Here is a 24,228-nt window from a genome sequence, read left to right on the forward strand (position 1 = left end):
GATTCAAGACTTGATGCCATTTAAACAACTCTACGACAGCTACATGTAATATATATAATAAACTCTACTTAAGGTTATACATACTGTAAATCGAAATTAAGTTATGACCTCCATTTAACCTTTATGTTTATATATATTTTGAATCATCTCTTTATACCTGGAGAAAATATATATAGGGCTTAGCTTGTTATCTGATCCGATTGTATATTTGTTTTACAATAAAATGTATTGGAATGAAAGTGTATTTACCGATTCAAAATGGATGATTTATTCCAGTAACATATGCCACAACTATATAAGTATTTGTCAATATTCAAATTATAGTTATGATTTACCTGTAGCGAAGTTCGTCACAAACTGCCTCGGCTTCATCTTTACGGAAATTGTCATCACAAATTGTTCCCCATTGTCCCTCATGATAAATCTCCACACGGCCTTCTTGTTGTGTATTGCCATCCACTAAACGCACACGTGCATGATCACCTAAAATATGCCACAGAAATTAGTGAGATGTATAAAACTTGATTAATATTTCTTCTGATGAACAAATTGGCTCAGAATACAGATATTTGGCTTATAGCTGAACCTCAGTATGTTCAAGTGACGACAAACAATCTTTAACCCACATTCAAGGTCATTACTAAAAATTATTTGAATATTTAAACCACTTTTAACTGTTGTATGCTATGTTCGTAGGGGTGCCCACATGCGAATTTAGCAAAATGAAACGACCATGACCAATATGCGAGACCACTAGGGTCGAATTTATTAAATGATCTTCCTCTGTCTTATCAATATACCTTAATCAATGTACTCGAATAGTTAGTTGTTTAGATGATAAAAGAAAAACAATAAAGCCAAAATAAATGTTCTTGACAAATATCCAACAATATTCGTAAGTTTCGAAGCTTTGTGAAACAGTACTAAGGATATTTCAGCGTTTATAAAAAAATTGTTTATGTGTTTATTTTATTTTCATACCAATTGATTTATATTTTGTTACAGTTATAAGTCTAGAAATTAAACTTTTCAGATATTGCTTTTTGGGCGCGAAATTGAATTTTAAAAACAAAATTGAAAAATGCTTATTGAGCAAACTGAAGTGTATTATCAGCATCATGACCAATATTTAATATTACTTGTTAGGAAAATATAACAACTAGCTGAGAGTATTAAATTGGATGTTTACAGGTAAAGGTTACTGGAAAGGATGGAACGAAAGTGGTGGTTTATGTCTAATAAACACATTGGAGCCATAGTGCAAAGTTGAGGAATCCGAAGTACAACGTCAATTGTAAATCTGAAGCAAGTAACTGAGGACCATTCATTTGGTGTGTGTATGAATTTTGATGAGGTTATTTCAAGTAATTTTGGATATGTTTACAATTCTTAATTACTGAAGAAATTTTACAAAGTTTGGGAAAAGAATTTGCCATTGACCCTACATCATTGATCCTACAGGGATGGAAAGATTATAATTTCATATATAACACTTCCAAAATTGCTACATACATTTCACTCCAGCATCTTCTCTGTGGATGCAATCGGATACATCCCAACCTTTGAAAGAGCACACTGTTTGTCCTAGTTGTAATAAATGTGCGACATTGTCTGGTTCAGAACATTCTAGATCGTCCACGAATATACGCCCCCTTCCACGACCGAAGTGTGCTTTCCCAAAAGGAGTGCCATACCTTTCGAAAAAAAGTAGGCAAACAAGTTTATTCATTTTTAATTAATGATAATATTTGCATACAAACCAGTCAAATATGTTGGTATTTTTCAATCTTCACATTACGCAAATGAAGTTAGAAGCAGCATATCACTTACCTGTAGCCAAGTGCCTCACATACTGCATGGGCTTCAGCTTCATCGAAATTATTATCACAAATTGTTCCCCATTCTTCATCATGATAAATCTCAACACGGCCTTCATTTGGTGTGATACCATTCACTAAACGTACACGTCCATGCTCACCTTATAAAATACAATGAAACCATTATGTCCTGTAACATGAGCATTGCACTGTGTCTAAAAATAGTCATTGGGTTATACACATTAATTACATGTCATATGAATATGTCATATGTGTGGTATATCCTGCGTTGTCAGTATAGTAGGTCTAAACCAAACTGCGAAATTCACTAAAATATCAGTTTAAAAAAAAAAATCATCCATCCGATAGTGTGAAAGTACGCTGATGTCCATGAAATTTTACTCAATCACTAAATCTCAATAATCACCTTAATATGCCATTTTTTTTCTTTCTGGAAAGTTAGAGTTAAACACATAAGTAAAACGACAATGTGTCTTATATAACAAGGATGGATAGTATTGCAACAGCAATACAAAGTCCCCTGCCTGACCCAGGAGTGCAACTATTTATTTCCCATTTTTTAAACTACGTGTTATACTGATCACGTATACCAAATTTCGTTAAAATCAGAGTAGTACTTTAGGATTGTCCGGACACGCCTCAACCAATGAGAAGCCGGCGGCCATTTTGAAAAATGTTTTTTTTTCGAAAAGAAAAATTGGGATGCACAACTACATGTTATACTGATCATGTATACCAAGTTTCGTTAAAATCGGAGTAGTACTTTAGGAGGAGTTGTCCGGACAAGTCTCAACCAATGAGAAGTTGGCGGCCATTTTGAAAATTGGTTTTTCGGAAAAAAAATGTAGGATGCACAACTACATGTTATACTGATCATGAATACCAAATTTCGTTAAAATCGGAGTAGTACTTTAGGAGTAGATGTCCGGACAAGCCTCAACCAATGAGAAGCCGGCAGCCATTTTGAAAAATGAATTTTTGAGAAAAAAAAATGTGGGATGCACGACTACATGTTATACTGATCATGTATACCAATTTTCAATAAAATCGGAGTATCACTTTAGAAGGAGTTGTCCGGACAACTATTGCGTGACAGCGACAGACAGACGGACGGAGGGTAAACCTATAGTCCCCCCGTTTTTCAAACGGCAGGGGACTAATAAATAAGTCATCACCAACATTTCATGCAATTATGGTGAAGGAAATCAAATGAGAGGTTCATAGCCTACATGTACCTTGTTTACAATCTTGTTTTATTATAGAAGTAACTATTTGTAATTGTTGACCATTTATTCTTGAAGTATGTCTGCCTGAAATTAAGAAATTGAAGCGACCTTGACAGAAAGAACTTGTATAATCTATCTTGCATATGTACATATCAAAGCATATCAGAGAGACATGATGCATTTTTAAAAGCATGTCCCTGCTCATATTTTTAGTAAGTTTTCAAGGAACTATTTTAATCCATAATACGCATCTGAAGTTTACAAGGTAACTCCAATTAGAATTTTATAAAGCTTGGTCTTCTACATTCTGCGCTAATAGCATTGCCAATGATCCAACATACCTACAAAGATAGAAGGATTATGTTTACAGATGTATATACATACCGCTACACAGCACTCCAGCATCTCCATGATCGCAATCAGATACATTCCAACCCTTGAAAAAACACAATGTGTGCCCTAGTTGCAATGAGTGGATGCCAGAATCTGATTGAGAACAGTTTAGATCGTCGACGAAGATTGGTTCTGTTCCTGTTCCGAAATGGTTTTTCTTAAAAGGAGCCCCATTTCTATCAAATGAAATGTGAATAAGAAAATAACAGTTTACAGTGGTAAGACATGTTTTTTTTTTTGTTTTTTTTTTTGTACTCGAATCAAAATATACTACGTTGATCACTTGCAAACTATACCAAACTATTAATAGCAATAGACACTGCAGTAATTTATTGGAGAAAATGGCTGGAAGGTCAAAATAATTGCAAAAGACTTTTGTATCACAGAGAATCACCGAGGTGAAACACGCACAAAATTGAGTAAACATTTCCCTACATAAGAATTCTGAAATTGGTGTACATAGCAGAGCTATTTTCAATTTCTGAAAATCAATCAATTTAGATTTTCAAAATTTGTTTTATAAACTTATTTATTGATGGTCTCACATTAAAAATAATCATCCTTGCATAGTGTACTTCTCAACATATCCTTACACCTCACATGCTACCCACGCAAGACACAGGAATCAGTATAAAGATGATGGTTGTTAATTAAGAGGCAGACTCCACGTCAATAGGACGAACATCTGCACTGTAACCACGAAAATTACTCGAGTCAACCCATGATGAGTCCAGTTATATCATTAGATAAAGCATAATTATACAAGTGTTTTTCCTGAATATTACGAATAGCTTGGCTTGATACATTTACTGTACCACTGATAATTTCCTATTATATTATATATATCACCAGGTGTATCCTACGAGTTGCATTCTTATAGTTCTTAATTATATACTAGCCGGCTTGTAATCAGAACAGAAATGTACATCCTGCCTTCAAGAAACTCCACCTGCACTCCTTTATCTATTTGCCACATAAAATCTGTTCTGCTATATTAAATTCCAAAATCCACTTTTTAAACACTTATAAGTCAAACTCCCGCTCTTAAACTAAGATGAGTCTACAAACATCGTCATCAGAAGAATAATTATATTTAAAACATTGTTCCCTTTAACACTGTTAATGTCGAAATCTTCTAGCCAATTTTGATACAGTTAGATTTTTTACAACCGTTCTACAGTACTACCAACAACCGTTCATTCTCGTTTTGAGCACTGGGTCAACAGTCATTATATCTCTATAAGCAATTCCGCTCTGTCGTATCAAGTTATACCAAAAGAACAATATGTATTTCCATCAGTAATACATCAAACACTAGCTGGTCATTTTCTGTGAAGGAAATTTCATATCCCTTGTAAATCCGTATTCATCAGGTTGTCCATCACACGAAGGGTGGATGCATAACGTCTTTCCCCCCAAAACAACTGTATTTATTCGCTCTATATTTTGACTTTAAAATAAAAAATTATTGAACAACCAGAAACTGCTACCATCGGAAAATATGATAGATTTATTGATAAGTCATTCCCACTCTGGTCAGTTTTGTAACTTGGCGTTATCTCATTTTAAGTCAATCTTATATATTAGTTTATCCGACGTTAGGGGATACTCCAGTCTAGCTGTCTTAGCTGGATATTTCTAGAACCAGATATATTTCTCTGGTTTGGTTTGAAGAGAACTGCTACACCTCTATTTTCTTACCTAACACAACCATAATGACACTTGTCTTAAAATTAGGACATATACAACACAAATATTAAATTATTAAACTAATTTAACATACAACAATCAGAGTACAATAACCAAACATGTAATTCTTAAATGCTTCCAGTTTCAAATAGTTAACACACTTGCCCAGCTGAAGAGACTACCGCAATAGGCTCCTTGTCCTCTACAGTTTATATTGATTTAAAATCTTTTCGATAATCATTTTTTTTACATAAGTCATTTATGATGTGTTCATGGTGTGGATTCTTTGATTATTATTTCATTATCAAATACATTTTGATAATGTTTGTTGTCCTATCACAGACGATGTTTGCATGAATACTATTAAAACATGTTTGTACTTTTCTGATCCAAATCTGTAGCGTGTATGCCCACTCCTGGCATCACTCGGTGCTCTTCCTCTCCTTAACATTGTATCAATCAAGGTGTTTATTGTCATTTGAGGGATACTATTTTCTTCTGAAAAAGGCCTGCATAAATTGATTGACGTTATATGGGACATTGAAGCGCGTGGGACATACCTAGACTGTCTGGGGCCAATCAAAAACTGAAACGTTGTTTTGAGCAAGAAAGTCACGACAAACCCTAGCAACATGGGATCTCGCGTTGTTCTGCTGCAACATAATGTTACGTTGATGGATAAGTGGAAGAACGTGTGGTCTCAAGACCAGATCCCGATATCTTACTGCTGTAAGATTACCACAGATAACCAAGTGAGGTGCCCATACCATAAAATACCATAAAATACCCTCTCTCGAATCTGTCACGTTCCATTACGCAAGCGTAAGAGTATCGCAGAGTTGCCTCTGCGTAAGTGCCGGGCCAACATATGGATGTCGTGGCCTTAAATAAAACTTCCGCAACCGATTCATAACCGTTCTTGCCGCCTGAAATCCCAATCTCCCTGTGGCTCCGAGACGAATTAATGGCATGTATTTACAGAGCAATGACCCTACCCCTATCGCCTTTTCTCTACCGCGGCATTTCGCTGTACAATCGCTTCTAAAAGAAATTATGTTTTCGATTTGTAATGATTCACCAGCACATATGTTGCAAGAGTAACCCGAATGCACGCTTCTGAAATAAACTGAAAGCATGCAACATCGAGCGGGGTCACCGTCGACTTCAGACCACGTATCCAAAAGTTTTATTATAACAAGAGGTCCATGGGCCTTAACGGTCACCTGAGTTATGATATATTTGAGCATATGTGACCCCTGTGACCTTCAATAAAGGTCAAGGTCATCCATTTGAACACAATTGGTAGCCCTTTATCATAGCATACTACAGACCCAATATTGTTTGTCTAGGCCACTTAGTTATCAAGAAGAAGTCGCTTAAAGATTTTAGCATATTTGACCCCTGTGACCTTGAATATAAGTCAAGGAATCCATTTGAACAAACTTGGTAGCCCTTCATTCCAGCATGCTACAGACCTAATATTGGGTCTCAGGGCCTTTTGGTTATCAAGTAGAAGTTGTTTAAAGATTTTAGCATATTTGACCCCTGTGACCTTGAATATAAGTCAAGGAATCCATTTGAATAAACTTGGTAGCCCCTCATCCCAGCTTCCTACAGACCTAATATTGGGTCTCAGGGCCCTTGGTTATCAAAAAGAAGTTGTTTAAAGATTTAAGCATATTTGACCCTTGTGACCTTAAATGAAGGTCGAGGTCATCCACTTGCACAAGCTTTGTAGTCCTTCATCCCAGCATACTACAAACCTAATATTGGGTCTCTATAGAGATGCTATAGACCTAACATTTCGTCTCTGGGCCTTTTGGTTAACAAGAAGAAGTCGTTTAAGGATTTAAGCATACTTGACCCCTGTGACCTTGAATTAAGGTCAAGGTCATCCACTTTAACAAACTTTTTTTTTTTTATAATTTTTTTATTTTCAAAAGCATTTGATAATAAAGACATATACATGTTGTATCCACTCACATGCAAGTAAACAATTCATTCCATTATCATTCCCATCCTTCATCAAAATCATCATCTTTCTTGTTAATCGTCTATTATTTGTTTAATATTAACTAGAGCATATCATCATCATCATCATTATTCATCATCATCACATTCAACATTTTCACAATCATCATCATCACCATCATCATCATCATCATCATCATCATCACATTCAACATTTTCACAATCATCATCATCATCATCATCGTCATCATCATGAGTTCTATCATCATCATCATCATCATCATCATCATCATCATCATCATCAATCATAATCATTCATAATAATTATCATAATTATTGTATCATCATCATCATCATCATCATCATCAACATCATCATCATCATCATTATCATCAATCATAATCATCAATCATAATCATTCATAATAATTATCATAATTATTGTCTCATCATCATCATCATCATCATCATCATCATCATAATCATCACAATCCTTCATCCTAATCATCATTACTATCATAATCATTTTCTCATCCTTGTCATCATCAACATCATCACAAGTTCTCATGTCATGATAAAATAATAAAAACAAAAAATCAAAAACAAACAGACATATGATGTTTGTGGTGTAAGGAACATATGGACAGCCATGAGTATTTCTGCAAAGCAGATAAACATGTATAACTTCCACACACAACCACACATACCTGCACACATATCCACACCCACCCTCCCACACAACCTAAACACTCATAACTCACCACCTCACAAACACATAACACGCACATACACCCTCACCACATAGACAGTACAACCAGACACACATACAATAAACATTAAAGGGAAAGAGACATATATCTAATATATCCATTCAAATAAAGTGATCAACTTACAGAGAGAGAGAGAGAGAGAGAGAGAGAGAGAGAGAGAGATAAGCCACATTTACTTACAAGGTATATTCTGTAAGTGTTAGATGAATAACAAGGGCCCAATGGGCTCAAATCGCTCACCTGCAATGCAGTGATCTTTTCATATATGGATCCTGCAGTTATTTGAAAGCATGCTACAGGACCAATATAATGTCTCTCTGCACTTTGGCTTTTCACTAAAAGTCATTTAAAGATTTAAGCATACTTGATCGACGTGACCTTGAATGAAGGTCAAGGTCATTCATTTGAACAAACTTGGTAGCCCTTCACCCCAGCATGCTACAGACCCAATATCAACTCCCTGGGACTCTTGGTTATTGAGAAGAAGTTGTTTAAAAATTTTAGCCTTTTTGACCCCTGTGACCTTGAATGAAGGTCAAGGTCATTCATTTGAACAAACTTGGTAGCCCTTTACCCCAGCATGCTACAGACCCAATATCAACTCTCTGGGACTCTTGGTTATTGAGAAGAAGTCGTTTAAAGATTTTAGCCTTTTTGACTCCTGTGACCTTGAATGAAAGTCAAGGTCATTCATTTGAACAAACTTGGTAGCCCTTCACCCCAGCATGCTACAGGCCAAATATTAGGTCTCTGGGACTCTTGGTTATTGAGAAGAAGTCGTTTAAAGATTTTAGCCTTTTTGACTCCTGTGACCTTGAATGAAAGTCAAGGTCATTCATTTGAACAAACTTGGTAGCTCTTTACCCCAGCATGCTACAGGCCAAATATTAGGTCTCTGGGACTGTTGGTTATCGAGAAGAAGTCGTTTAAAGATCTTAGCCTTTTTGGCCCCTGTGACCTTGAATGAAGGTCAAGGTCATTCATTTGAACAAACTTGGTAGCCCTTCACCCGAGCATGCTACAGACCCAACATCAACTCCCTGGGACTCCTGGTTATTGAGAAGAAGTTGTTTAAAGATTTTAGCCTTTTTGACCCCTGTGACCTTGAATGAAGGTCAAGGTCATTCATTTGAACAAAATTGGTAGCCCTTTACCGCAGCATGCTACAGACCCAATATCAACTCCCTGAGACTCTTGGTTATTGAGAAGAAGTCGTTTAAAGATTTTAGCCTTTTTGACTCCTGTGACCTTGAATGAAAGTCAAGGTCATTCATTTGAACAAACTTAGGAGCCCTTCACCCCAGCATGCTACAGGCCAAATATTAGGCCTCTGGGACTCTTGGTTATTGAGAAGAAGTCGTTTAAAGATTTTAGCCTTTTTGACTCCTGTGACCTTGAATGACGGTCAAGGTCATTCATTTGAACAAACTTGGTGGCCCTTCACCCCAGCATGCTACAGACCCAATATCAACTCCCTGGGACTCTTGATTATTGAGAAGAAGTCGTTTAAAGATTTTAGCCTTTTTGACCCCTGTGACCTTGAATGAAAGTCAAGGTCATTCATTTGAACAAACTTGGTAGCCCTTCACCCGAGCATGATACAGACCCAATATCAACTCCCTGGGACTCTTGGTTATTGAGAAGAAGTCGTTTAAAGATTTTAGCCTTTTTGACTCCTGTGACCTTGAATGAAAGTCAAGGTCATTCATTTGAACAAACTTGGTAGCCCTTCACCCCAGCATGCTACAGACCCAATATCAAGTCCCTGGGACTCTTGGTTATTGAGAAGAAGTCGTTTAAAGATTTTAGCCTTTTTGACTCCTGTGACCTTGAATGAAGGTCAAGGTCATTCATTTGAACAAACTTGGTAGCCCTTCACCCCAGCATGCTACAGACCCAATATCAAGTCCCTGGGTCTTTTGGCTATTTAGAAGAAGTCGTCTAATTTTTTTTTAGCCTTTTTGACTCCTGTGACCTTGAATGAAAGTCAAGGTCATTCATTTGAACAAACTTGGTAGCCCTTTACCCCAGCATGCTACAGACCCAATATCAACTCCCTGGGACTGTTGGTTGTTGAGAAGAAGTCGTTTGAAGATTTTAGCCTTTTTGACTCCTGTGACCTTGAATGAAGGTCAAGGTCATTCATTTGAACAAACTTGGTAGCCCTTCACCCCAGCATGCTACAGGCCCAATATTAGGTCTCTAGGCCTTTTGGTTATTGAGAAGAAGTTGCTTGAATGGAAAGTTGACGCCGGCCGGACGGCCGGACGACGGACGCCGCGCCACGGCATAAGCTCACTTGCCCTTCGGGCAGGTGAGCTAACAAAAAAATAGGAAACCTAAATAAACAATTAAAGCCAAATGTGGAGACTTGGGGTTAGCTGTGTACATATAGAAGGGAAAACAAAATTTAGTGTCGGATAAGCTACATTTCCAGGATAGGTTTCCATTTTCTCCAATTAATTTCAAACTTCCTTCTCATGTAGATGTTTTTCCTATAGTTAATAAAGCTTTGAATAATGAAGTGGTCTTTAATAACATTAATAAGTGCATTGAGGCTCAAGGACTTGTGAAGACATCTAGTTTTATATATATAGTGTTTAATAAGAATTAAAATTTCATTATCAACAGAACTTGCTTGAGCAGTTAATAGTCCAAAAAGAAAGGATTCCTTATTTATCAACACAGGAATTAAAAGAATGTCACAAAGAGTTTCAAGTCCCTGTAGCAGTTTCTGAACTTCTTGACATTCCCATAAACAATGGATAATAGTTTCTCTCTCCATATTACACAAAGAACATAATGGACTAGGATATAAATTTATCTTGAAAAGGAAAGTATTTGTTACTAAAATATGGTGTAAAATTCGACTCTGAAACCACTGTAACTTGGAATTTTTTGTGATAGTAAATGGGATTCTAAATATTTTTTGCCATTTCTCAATATCTAACTCATCATTAAACTCTTCATTCCATTTTTTCACTCCAGTAGGTGTTGATGCTGGTGTAATAAGGTAATTATAAAAATCTTTACACCGTTTTTTACTCTTATAGAATATTTCAATGAGAAGAGGTCTGAAAGGTTGGGATGGTCTTTCTATCTGAAAATCATATTTCCTAAGAAAACGCTTAGCTGCTGAGACTAATCCTTGGTACTGCAAGAAATTTGTATTAATTTGAAAATTATGCAGAAATTCATGAAATGAGTAAAAGGTCAGATTATTAGAATTTTTGATAAGGTCATTTACTGTATGAACAGATAAAGTTATTTCCTACTTGTATATCAGTATTGTACCAAAGTGGAGTTTTTAGGATTGAAACTTGTGTAACTTCCCTCATCGAATTAGAATTATTCAACCTAATCCAGCCTTTAAAAACATCCTTCCAAAATTTATTTTTGCAGTTAGCTCGACACAGAGAAATATATTCCCTACCACAACTTTGTAACTTTTTTTTATTTATAACCAGATCTAACAGTAAATTCCATTTTCCTGATGAATGGAGTATTCTTCTTGCCCAACCTAGCTTAAGAGCATCTATAAAAGAATGCAAGTCTACCATTTTCAATCCCCCATCTATATAATTTTGAATTACTACATCTTTCTTAATTTTATGAGATTTACCATTCCACAAAAAGTCAAATAATAATGTGTTAAGTTTAGTAATACATTTTTCAGGTGGGTTAGGTAAGGTAATGAACAGGTAATTAAACTGAGAAATTAGTAGAGACTTAATAATACTAATTCTACCAATTGGAGTCAAGCTCCGCCTACTCCATAAGTTAATAAGAGATTTAAGTTTCACAATTTTTTTATCAAAATTCATTTTGGGGATCTCATTTAAATCAACAGCGAAATCTATTCCTAAGAAAGTAAATTTTTCCATTCCCCATATTAGATTCAGTTCTGGCAAGAAAGTTTCCTGACTATACTTTCTACTACCTATCCAGATAACCTGTGTTTTGTTAGTATTAATATTTAGCCCGGAAATGTTTGCAAAACTGTTAAGTTCATAAATTGATTCTTTAAGGGACCTCTCGGAGCCATCTAGAATTAAGCCTGTGTCATCAGCATATTGAACATTAAGAATATCTACATTTTGAAATTGTATCCCTTTAATATCTCTATTGTTTCTTATTCTTGCCTCTAGGACTTCAACGCAGAGGATAAAAATATATGGAGCAATAGGGTCTCCTTGGCGACAACCACGTTGTATATTTATAGGTGCTGAAATGTTACCACCTTGATTAACTGAAGAAAACACATTATTATGCAAGATTTTTATCCAATTTCTAATATTTAACCCAAAATTAAAAAATTCAAATACCTTGTTTATAAAATCCCAAGATACAGAATCAAATGCCTTTTCAAAATCTATCATAAGTAACATACCAGGAATATTTAACTCTTCTGCATAGTGCATTACATCATAAACTGTGCGAATGTTTTCCCCAATATAACGCCCTGATAAGAATCCTGTCTGGTCTTCACTGATAAGTTTTTCTAACACTGTTCTTATCCTATGAGAAATAATTCCTGAAGCTATTTTATATGTGATGTTCAAAAGTGAAATTGGTCTCCAGTTTTTTAGAAAATGACGTGGCTTATCTCCCTTTGGAATACATGTAATTATGCCTTGTCTTTGAGTAATTGAAAACTGACCTACCGAAAAGCTATAATTAATTGAACGAACAACAAATTCACCTAAGTCTTTCCAAAAAGATTTAAAAAATTCAGCCGGAAAACCATCAGACCCTGGGCTCTTATTATTTTTCATATTTTTCAAAACCTGGCCAGCTTCTTTTAAAGATATTTTACCTTCTAGACAGTTTGAATCAAAATCACTTAACTTTGGAACATCACAACCTTGAAGATGGACATCTAAGTCAACATTATCTACACCCCTAAATCTATATAAATTTTCATAAAATATTCGCACTTCCTCTAAGATATCTTCCTGTTTTGTAATTATAATGTTATCATCTCTATGAACTTTTGGAATAATTTTAGAGGTAAAATTCCTATTTTCAAGGTTAAAAAAATATGAAGTTGGTTTCTCCCCCTCCTCAATCCACCTTGCTCTAGATCTAATCATACTCCCTTTTATCTTCCCTAGACGAATAGACTCCAACTCTTTTTTCTTATTGTCTAACTCATCCTGGTCTGCATTATTATTAGCTTCTAAAATTTCTATTGTTTTCTTAAGATCTTCTTCTCTAAGGTTCTGCTGTTTTTTCCTATAAGATGCATAAGAGATAGATTTTCCTCTAATTTCCATGAGCAAATTTCAAGTCTCTAAAAATAACTGGTCATTGATAAAAAATTGAATGTCACTATTGGGAATAAGATTAATGGAATTATAATTGTACACAGGTAAACAGTATTGTAACTTAATGCGCTCAATAGTCTGTTTTATTGTATTTAAGTACTCAGGCTCATGTAATAACGAGTTATTTAATTTCCAGTAACCTCTACCTCTTTTTAAATTCATTTATTTTTAGCGATATAACTGTGGCTGAGTGGTCTGATCTATAGCTAGGTTCGATACTTGATTTGTTAACACTTGATAAAAGGTTTTCTGAGAATAAAAAAAAATCTAACCTGGCCTGTTTTACTGGATGAATTCTACGCCAAGTAAATCTTCTTCGGTCTGGATGATGTTCCCTATAAATGTCATTCAGATTATAATTTTCAATAATTTCCAATACATTTTCCCTAGCAGCAGAGTTATTTATATTAATGTAGTTATGATCATAGTCTAACTCTGGGTTCAGAACTAAATTAAAATCTCCACAGATTATTATATTATCATTCCCAAAATTATCAACTGTATCTGATACTAAGTTATAAAAGCCTGGATTATCTCGGTTTGGGCCATAAAGAGAAATAAGTGTTGTCCTTGAGCCTTCAATGTTTATGTCTAGAGCAAGAAAATTACCATTTAAATCCCTCTGTTCCTTGTGTACCTTGCATTCAAAGTTATTATTTAAAAGGATTGCAACACCACGTGACCTGGATGAAAAGGAACTGAAGTAACTGTCATAACCCCATTCATGTTTAATAAAATTGTCTTGGTCTACAGTGAAATGTGTGTCTTGTAAGCAGAATATGTTATATTTCTTGTCCCTGAGATATGAAAAAACGTCTTTCCTCTTTACCCTATCCCCAAGTCCCTGACAATTAGCCGAAAGCACAGAGATATTACTCATGTTATACTTAAGTTAACATGATAAGTTTTCAGCATGTGACCTCTCAAAAGATAGAGTAAAGGGGAGAACACAGAACATAGAGAGAAGAGGAGAAGACGAAATAAAAGCATATAATTAGGTCAATGTATAAGAAGACTACCACTCAGCACTTACATGACCAAAAAGGTCGCTATACCCGACCACACTCGGACCAACATAATTTCAAGACTGCATCCTAACGTTGTGACCATGCCTGCCGGAAGTATAGACCGGAAGTTCATAGTAAAAAGCAAACCAAACTAAGTTTCCGGAAAATACGTTTGTAAAATTCAAAACAAGCCATTCAAAGTATCCGGGATATCACTTCATCGTTATTAAAAATACCATATATATAAAGTTCGCATATATCTTTGTATTTATTTCATAATTGATAATAATACTCAATCATTATTATTTTTAGTTTATCTAGAACTATTATTTTGAGAAAATTGTAGATCATATCTATACAGAACCAAACCGTGCAGAGTACAGGAAACTCTAATCTTATTTCAAATACCATAGAAATACTCGAGGGGAAGATATAAGACAAATATTAGTATAAAAATATTCCTCTTACCTGTGAAAATCGGGATTTCCATATTACATCCATTTCACACAGAATAATCAACCACACACACACAAAAAAATAGAACATTAGAAACACAATTAGAAAATATAATCACTGAATAAAGGCCATCATAATAATCATAGCTGATCGGTAACCAGATCATACTGGCAATGTCCATACCGATCGTCACTTTTGTCTACTTTCTTGTCACAAAGTTAACATCGTTCAATAAAAATCTCTCCTCAAGAGTGGTATCGAACGAGAGTCTGCGTTTCTGTCCGTTCTTTAGCACTACAAATAACTTTCCGTCCACACTGTAGGAATTTTTAACACAGTTCAGTTGATATGCTTCCTTCAGTCTTTGTTGGTTAAACCGCGTTAAGTCCTCATAAACCACAAATTTAGTTCCCTTCAAATTCCTGCGGGCACGGATGATTTCCTGCTTCTTTCTGCGATGGGTGAACTTTACAATGACGTTTCTCGGGTTTGTTCCGTTGAACTTGCCCAGTCTATGCGCAATATCTATATCATTGTCCTGTAATGAAACCTTCAGTTTTTCACGCACAAATCCCACAATCGTCTGTACACATTCCTCTACAGATTCTTTTTCTCCAGGATCTTTTAGTCCAGAAATTCTCAGCGAATTTTTTCTGCCCTGCTGTTCGAGATCGTTATGGTGTCCTTCTATCTCACTTAATCGGTCCTTAGTTTGAATAAGATCTTCCTCCAAGTTCGAAACTGTCACCCTCAGATCCTCATTATCACTTTCCAGCTCTTTAACTCTTCCTTCCAGGGCCTCTATACGTTCGGCATGTTCTATTTGAATGTCAGTACGTAGTTTCTCCAGCTTACGATCTAGAACATCCTCGGTAATCAGAGTCTTCAGAATATCAGAAATCTCATCAAGTCTCTCATCCGTAGATCTAATGGAGCCAATTCCACTAGTCCTGGCGCTAGCTTGTCGAGATTTAGTTCCGGGAGGAGGCATGGCGAAAGAATAAAGTTATACTCCAAAACAGTCACTATAATAATCCATGTAAATGTATATAAGCACCACGCACGTCCAGGTATAGGTAAGTGCTGAGTAGTAGTCAGCCACGAAGCTCAGTCCATTGTCTCGGAGTTTTAACCAAAAAGCATATTTTCCGATGAAGATACAACTATTTCCTCTCACAGTATGTTAGTCAAACATGTTAACTAATCGATGGTTGGAAAATGGTTTTCCATAGTAATAAAGGAATATTGGAAAATAGCTATTCTACCGGAGCGATGTGCAAGTCAACCGACTAGGTCCGCGTGACCTCTTTAACAAACTTGGTAGCCCTAGCATACTACAAACCTAACATTTCGTCTTTGGACCTTTTGGTTAACAAGAAAAAGTCGTTTAAGGATTTTAGCATACTTGACCCCTGTGACCTTGAATTAAGGTCAATGTCATCCACTTGATCAAACTTGGTAGCCCTTCATCCCAGCATGCTACATACCTAATATTGGGTCTCTGGGCCTTTTGGTTAACAAGCAGAAGTCGTTTAAAGATTTTAGCATATTTGACCCCTGTGACCGTGAATGAAGGTCAAGGTCATCCACTTGAACAAAATGTGTAGCCCTTTATCCCAGCATGCTACAGACCTAATATTGGGTCTCTGCTGGGCCTTTTGGTTAACAAGCAGAAGTCGTTTAAAGATTTTAGCATATTTGACCCCTGTGACCTTGAATGAAGGTCAAGGTCATCCACTTGAACAAAATGTGTAGCCCTTTATCCCAGCATGCTACAGACCTAATATTGGGTCTCTAGACATTTTGGTTATCAAGAAGAAGTCATTTAAAGATTACAGCATATTTGACCTCTGTGACCTTGAATGAATGTTTAAGTCATCCACTTGAACAAACTTTGTAGCCCCTCATCCCAGCATACTACAGACCTAATATTGGGTCTCAGGGCTCTTTGGTTAACAAGAAGAAGTCGTTAAAAGATTTTAGCATATTTGACCCCTGTGACCTTGAATGAAGGTCAAGGTCATCCACTTGAACAAACTTTGTTGCCCTTTATCCCAGCATGTTACACACCCAATATCAGGTCTCTGGGCTGTTGGTTATTGAGAAGAATTGAAAAAGTAAATTGTTTACGACGGACGACGCCGGACAAAAGGCGATCGCAATAGGTCAACTGAGACTTTGTCTCAGGTGATCTAAAAACCGAACTTGCGTTTCTTTTATATTCATTTATATATTCACTTGTCTGAACTGAAGCTGCCATCGATCTCTATCTCTTTTTTTCATTTTTCTTTCCCTTTTTTAATTTAAATAAGTCAAATAAGTTTATATAGATATTATAATATTAAATATCAAAAAGACAAGACCATGTTTTTTCTAGTAAGAAATATCTGAAAAATAAATCACATATGGTATAATTTGTCAATATTTATATCGCTATATTATTACATTAGAAAGAGTTTGTAATGGTATTGACGGTATATGCAACCTATGACTCACACGTAGCCAAGTGCCTCGCAAACTGCCCTTGCTTCATTTACATGAAAATTGTCATCACATATTGTTCCCCATTGTCCATCATGGTAAATCTCCACACGACCTGTTGTTGGTGTTGCACCATCCACTAAACGAACATGTGCGTGTTCATCTAAGAATACATCAAAAAGAAATAATTCTTTTTATTATCCACCATTACAATATTTCAGGAAATAGCCACTTCATAAGTAATCCCTTGCAGTAATTACTGAACATTACACTCCGTTTCAACATCATAATTTGCTTTACTTTATGTTGCAATAAATGGTTGACTATACATAATTAATTAATTAGAGATTTATCAGCCATGTGATTCCCTCACATCACATTACAGTTTAAGGTTAAGTTTTATTAATCCTAATTAAACTAAGTATGAATAGTCGTATAAAAGATTTGCATCCCATTTATCATATGACAATGACCACATCACACGGGCCCTTAGAGAATCAGACCAATCCTTTACATAAAATTGATTCCCTTTTAACAATGCATACTTCAGGCTAAATTTGATCAAAATCGATAGAGTCGTTAATGATAAGAAGCATTTTTTGTTTCGGGAAAATGACAGAAGATGGACGGTATAATGTCACAAGTCATTCAGTCTAGATCTTCTATAAAAGCAAATGATATATTTTCTGTTTCACCCAAAGGCCTAAAATGACAACGCAGATTATGTAGATGACAGATTACAACGTCATAATCAAACATGTACAAGTATGAAGTTTGAAAATGATGCAGGAAGAACTTTCTTACAAATAACGTCAACTGTCAAAATTCAAGATGACTGAATGTCGGCAATCAAACCTATAAAAGTATGGTAATCTATATATGTTAAAACATACCTGTACATATCACACCAGCATCTCCGTGATTGCAATTTGATACACCCCAACCATTAAAATCGCATTCAGTTAGGTTGCCTAGCTCCAATACATTTTCGCCAGAATTTGATACAAAACATTTGAGATCATCCAAGAAAACAGGTCCTGTTCCTTTTCCAAAATGTGCTTCTCCAGTTGGAATTCCAGAGCTATCGCATTAAATAGGAAAATAACTGTTAACACACCTTAATTATGTTACTAAATGCCACTACGAAAGTGTAATTTCTTATGATGACAAAGTCTACAATGATTGAAAAAAGTGGGATGAGCATAAAGCTTGAGATCTACGGACAAAAAAGTTAACAGCAGACGGTCTTGCGGACAACGCCATACTAAAATACTCGTAAATTTTGAATGAACACATGTATATGAACTGCAATGTAAGGGTTCTTTTTGATGTCGTTGGTGAATTTAAAACTGAAGTTAAACTACACAATCCTTTATGGATTTATCTTCATTTAATTTTCACCAAGTCTATTCAGTTACACCAATAATTAATAAGTAACGTATGAAATAAATATCTCCAAACAGAACTAGAATTTTCCAAGACTCTGCAAGTAACATCCCTGGATGATAAATAGAAAAGCGTGGACTTCTTTATCAAATGCCGATATTCTTAGCAGCTTATTTACATGCAGAGAGCGGAGCACCGCATTGGAGATTCTCCGTAATAAATTGTTAGTTTCTAGTTTTAATTGCAATCACATACATGTAGAACTACGGAATTGATAATCACATCGTACTATACGTATGATATGTATTCTATGATTTTGTTTTTTTGTTTTTGTTTTTGTTGTTTTGTTTTTGTTTGTTTTTGTTTTTTTGCTTTTTTTTTTGTCATTATTTTAATGTTACGAAAACATAACTAGGCTTTAAACTAAACACAGTGCGATATGTTTATGGTAATTCATTCAGATATAACATAACACGTACCTGTAGCCAAGTGCATTACAAACTGTCTGAGCTTCATCTTCATAAAAATTGTCAGCACAAATTGTGCCCCAATGTCCACCATGGTAAATCTCTACACGACCTTCATCAGGTGTACTACCATTAACTAATCGAGCTTTGATTGCTAAAAATACAATGAAAACAAATACTTCAATTAGTTTGAACCTCTGAAATATTCAGACTGATTAGACCTCCGTTTGTCTTATTAGGCCTTTTCCCTTTTAATTCCTGGGAAGTCAATCTTTTTAAACAAGATTGCATCTTTTTCACCTAACAATATTTCTGACCAAATTTGGGCAAAATTCATCAAGCTGTCCAAAAGAAAAACCTTCAATATGCACCCGTTTACATAGAATTATGTCCACGGAACGCCATGATGTTTCATACCAAATTGACTCCCCTTTCTCAAGGAAATTGGACTTAATTCAAATTTTGGTCGTCCTTTAGAAAACGAAGGATTTAAAAAGTTTCCTATATTTCTTCTAAGGGCCAACCAACTGCGAGGATAGCAGATCAAAGATTTATGGAAATTTGGTTTCCTTTTACTAAAGTATGGGTTAGGGTTAAACCTTTTTTATTCTCAAAGAAGAATAGAAAGTTGATTTTCTTAGCATATTCATGCTGGCCCTTCACGCCTATGAAGTAGTGCGAAATCAGTACTTCAAAGATGAAAAACATCTTGAGACATTCAAGAATTCTTTGTTTTTTGCAATTTGTTTATACTTTTTTCGTGTTATTTTGTCAAAATTCACTTTGAAGGTTACCATATACTGGAATGGAGTAAAATAAATACATAAATCTGACGAGAAAACATCAACTAGTAATAGCTTATTTATCAACAATTATTACAACACATCCGGATTGATGTATTTATTCTACTCCATTCCAGTATATGATTTCAAGTCAAATTTCAAATGTAGGAAAACAAATCAAGGTTGATCAATTCATTAATGAAAATAAGTGAATGTAGATAGGCAGATGTTGATAATTCAACTTTACAACTGACTGAGCTACATGCATATTATCTGACTTGAAATTTTGGTGATTGATAATGTAAAAAGGTCAAATGGAACAGGGTTCAGAAAAAAATCGCTGCTAGGCGAGTTGTGGAGTTCGAGATTTCATTCACAACTTTAAAGATATTAATGAGTAATTGACAGATTTAACCTAGTGTTCGAAAAATATAACTTACTCATTTTATTTCCTTGTATTTTACAGAATGAATCATATTACACTCATCTCCTGTTGAAACCCGTTAAGAAGAGGAACTATACACTTGGTATTCAAAAATTTAGTAGGTTGAATTGCTGTGCTCCAAGATATCTCGATAATGATGCACCTTTGGCTCTAATATTGCCATTTGGTCTCACAACTACTAAATATAGACCAGTTTTCTTATAGTCTCAAGCTGTAGACACCACATTACCAAAAAGACAGAAAGTGATAAAAATGCGACATGCTTGTATTACATATTATTGCTGCATGATTTGATTTGACAGTCTTTTCTAGGTACACTTTTACAGCCATTGTTTTGGTATTCTCAATTTCTTGCCAAGTCAGGTAATATCTGGTAACAATATTGAAATACTCTAATTTTATTGTTCACCATCCATCTTGTGAGGGTTCCTTCCTTGATGAGAAATGGTAATCAAAGAGATGATTAATCCAGCCAGTACGATGACCTAGTTGGAAATCTGTGAAGCATCAAGTATTAAAAAAAAAAAAAAAAAAAAACTGTTGTTAAAATGGTTATACCAGTATACCCGTACATGACATAACCTGCACCACGTGTAAATATCAAAAGGATCTATCACAGGTCTAAAAGTTATAATTTACTACTTTTTACTATTTCAAAACATCCGGTTTGCAATGAAAAATTCTTCTTTCCAATATCTATGGTACTCTATATTTCTTTTATAAAATAAAATATGTAGGAATTTGAATTTGTGTATAGTGTGAAAGATAGATTAGACTTCTGTATAACTTGTGAAAATTAATTTCCTTCATTAAACCAAGAAAACGAAATTCATTGTTAGCAACCTTTTAAATACTCTTATATCAATGTCAACTTTATCATGATACTGAAAGCATCATAGCTATAGTATAACTCCAGTGAAGCTGCTGAAACAGAGTAAATGCAGTATAAAAACATATAAGATATATCATTTACACTTTAATAATATAAATAAGGTAAGAAACATTAATTTTCAATTAATTTGGAAATTGAAAAAAATAACTATAACGTTAAGGACATCCCTAATACTACCCACGTAGAGTAGAGAAAATAAACTTCAAAAACCTTTTCTTTATCATTTCAATAATTTAATTGATTAATAAAATTCCCTGTGGAAAATTTGGCCAAATAGCATAAAATGACAAAGCACACCAACATATATATTTTATTGCATTTATCTATTTGTCATATGTTCCTCCTTCAACAAAAACCAAAATAAACTATCCTTAAAACATATTAGACGCACTCTTATTTACAAAAAAGACATAAATTCATTATTCAAGGATGGCCTAGAAATCATCTTTAAAAAGTTGCAGAAAAAAATGACCTGGACATACATATGTATACATATCCAAGGTCATAGTGATAAAAAGATTAAGAAATGATATACTATGATCATACCATTATATAATTGCCGTCATCACTAAATTTTATCAGATTTTCATATATTTATGTCGTCAGGAAAATGCATTTTAAAGTGCATGAAATTATCTAAGGCATTTTGTATGTGTATTTACCTGTTTTTTCACAAATAAATTTGGATATGTATGATGTACAATCTCTGTCATTCCATTTGCTGCCCAGGAATTGAACACAGTTTTGGTTATCATCTAAATTATTTGGTTGACCCGGTAACCAGTCCGAATATCTAACTATAGAGTCGTCCGACACCCATCTCCAGACGGTCCGTGTATCATCAGTATATGCTCCAATGAAAGGATGATCTTTAATCAAATACAAAACAAGTCATAGATCATGATATCCACTTACCATTCCACGCCTCTGTTTTATAAGGTCGTAGTATTTTTCGGTTAAATCAAACCACTAGTTACATATCGACATAAACAAAAGTTTTTAAAAAAAATTATCGGATTTCTGGATCTTCTTTTCAACAATTGATATTTCTTTTTGCAACTTTTGCAACAGGGCAACATGTACATCGATATTTATCAAACTTCAAAAATAAACATGTTTACCAGTATCTATACTATTTTGAATTTAGGGCTAAATCAAAATAGAGAACTGAAATAGGCGTACCTAGCTTCCATACCAATAGAACGTGTTAAATTGGTTTATAATTCGACGCTTTAGTATAACGAAATTTGTTTGATAAGGCCGGTGATTCCATTGGTAGCGTATTTCTAAATCGTGACAGCTGTAATATGTTTGGAAAAGCCGAATCACTGTCAAACGATTTTTTTATAAGCGGACATTATCAATTAAACTATCAGTGAATCAAATCTGGTAAATAGATAAATAAAAAGTACTACTTTATAGGAAACATTGATAACTTATACCTTCTACGAACTGGTTATTCTTCAGCCAATTATTTTCTGCTTCAGTTTCTATGGTTACAAGACTGCTACCGTGGTTCCGGCATTCATCCTGAAACGTAACATTATCATTGTCATTATTATTATAATTACAAGCTAACCGGTAATAAGTATTTATATATTAAAGCATTTAAAAGGTAAAAATTGTAGTTATCAAGACGATTCTGCCGTTGATACATTTATTATGAGGTGTTTACAAAAGGATACGATAGTAACGTGGCCCTTTGGTCAGGGTCTTTGGTCAGGGTCAGCTGAGGGAGTCAGATCAGACCTGTAGACCAGTCAAATTCAAACAGAGATGCACTGTACATGAGAAGTACAAATATTCTTAATAGAAAAATCTCGCGGATAAGTAATTAGATCGACTATGGTTGAGGAGATGAATTATTTAATATGACCATAACTGTAAACTGGAAAACGTAAGTAGGTCTAGCCCAATTAGGTCAAGCAAATACTGCTATTTTTGCAATAACTGTTCGTTTTACTTGATACGATAGCAATGAACTAAATCAGTGTTACCTTCCGTTGTATTTTAGCACATTGTGTCTCAAAAAATGCAAAAATAATCCGTTCTGTTCAAGATCTTCTGTTTTTATTATCATCATGTTTTCCGGGTCACGTTCTAATAGTATGTGAGCTTCCGGTTACGTCATCAAATTAATTTCCCGCGAATTTATTGGGAAATCTAAATCAACACTTAAAATGAAATCAAGTAAAAGAAATAAAAGAATTCTGAATAAAAAAACCATTGTGATCAGTATTGAGTGTAACATTAAAGTTCCATCGTAAATATTTGTTACGATTCGCTAACCTAAAGCACAAGTAATTGAAATTGAATTATTTTAAACTTCATATTTCGTTTCTATTATAATCTTAAAATTTGCATCACAATATCGTTTAGAAGCTTTGCAGTACTGACTCATTCAATTGCACAGATGCTTTGATTTGAACAACGATGGCGACCAGATATATAATGTATGACTAGTAGTATTTGGTTCTAATACATTTTCATCTAGGGAAAGCCTGGTCTTTCATTGATATCTGTATTATTTTTTTCTATTCATAGTGGCATTATCTGAAACATTTGACTTTCAAATCTGAAGCTACATGTACAATGTAGTATTCCAAACAACAAATTTTCATTTGACAGAAATAGTGACATTGACCTTTGACATCCGAGCCTTAAAGAGTAGTTCAGGTATTGTGCAGCAACCAAACAAGAGGCCATATAGGCCTGCATTAATCATCTTCCTGTCTGGACCTCTTTTTGAAATTGAGAGAAAAAAAAAGGTTTAAACATTCAAACATGTTTGCCTGATGTGACCTTGAATGTACGTAAATGTTGCTCGTTTTTTCACTTCAACAGCATACTACAGGCCCAATACCAGGTATCTTGGCCTCAGGATTATTCAGTTGAAGATTTTCAAGGTTTTTGCATGTCTGGCTCTAGTGGTCTTTAACCAAGTTAAAAGTCTTTCATTCAAACAAACCTGGTACCATAACTACAAAATGCATGTGCATTTGAATTGTAGAATCGTCCTTTTGTGCCCCACCCCTCCTCCTTGGGAGTCAGCATAGTGCCTCAAGATTCTTAAACAACAATTAGACCAGCCAATTAATG

The 24,228-nt window shown here is 34.8% G+C and overlaps 1 protein-coding gene across 1 annotated transcript in view; it reads right to left on the reverse strand.

Annotated features, from left to right (window-relative positions):
* Nucleotides 1-286: 286 nt before the first annotated feature.
* Nucleotides 287-24,228, reverse strand: part of LOC117332739 (deleted in malignant brain tumors 1 protein-like) — a 45,327-nt gene continuing 21,385 nt past the window's right edge. The window contains exons 10-18 of the mRNA XM_033891765.1: nucleotides 22,572-22,659; nucleotides 21,792-21,998; nucleotides 19,023-19,164; nucleotides 18,051-18,238; nucleotides 17,173-17,320; nucleotides 3,449-3,633; nucleotides 1,831-1,978; nucleotides 1,513-1,694; nucleotides 287-483 (exon numbers count right to left, since the gene is read on the reverse strand). Coding sequence (XP_033747656.1) covers nucleotides 332-483; nucleotides 1,513-1,694; nucleotides 1,831-1,978; nucleotides 3,449-3,633; nucleotides 17,173-17,320; nucleotides 18,051-18,238; nucleotides 19,023-19,164; nucleotides 21,792-21,998; nucleotides 22,572-22,659 — 1,440 coding nt within the window. The 3' untranslated portion in view covers nucleotides 287-331. The remainder of the gene's footprint in view (nucleotides 484-1,512; nucleotides 1,695-1,830; nucleotides 1,979-3,448; nucleotides 3,634-17,172; nucleotides 17,321-18,050; nucleotides 18,239-19,022; nucleotides 19,165-21,791; nucleotides 21,999-22,571; nucleotides 22,660-24,228) is intronic.

The sequence above is a fragment of the Pecten maximus genome, chromosome 8 (assembly GCF_902652985.1).
Source record: "Pecten maximus chromosome 8, xPecMax1.1, whole genome shotgun sequence".
Lineage (NCBI taxonomy): Eukaryota > Metazoa > Mollusca > Bivalvia > Pectinida > Pectinidae > Pecten > Pecten maximus.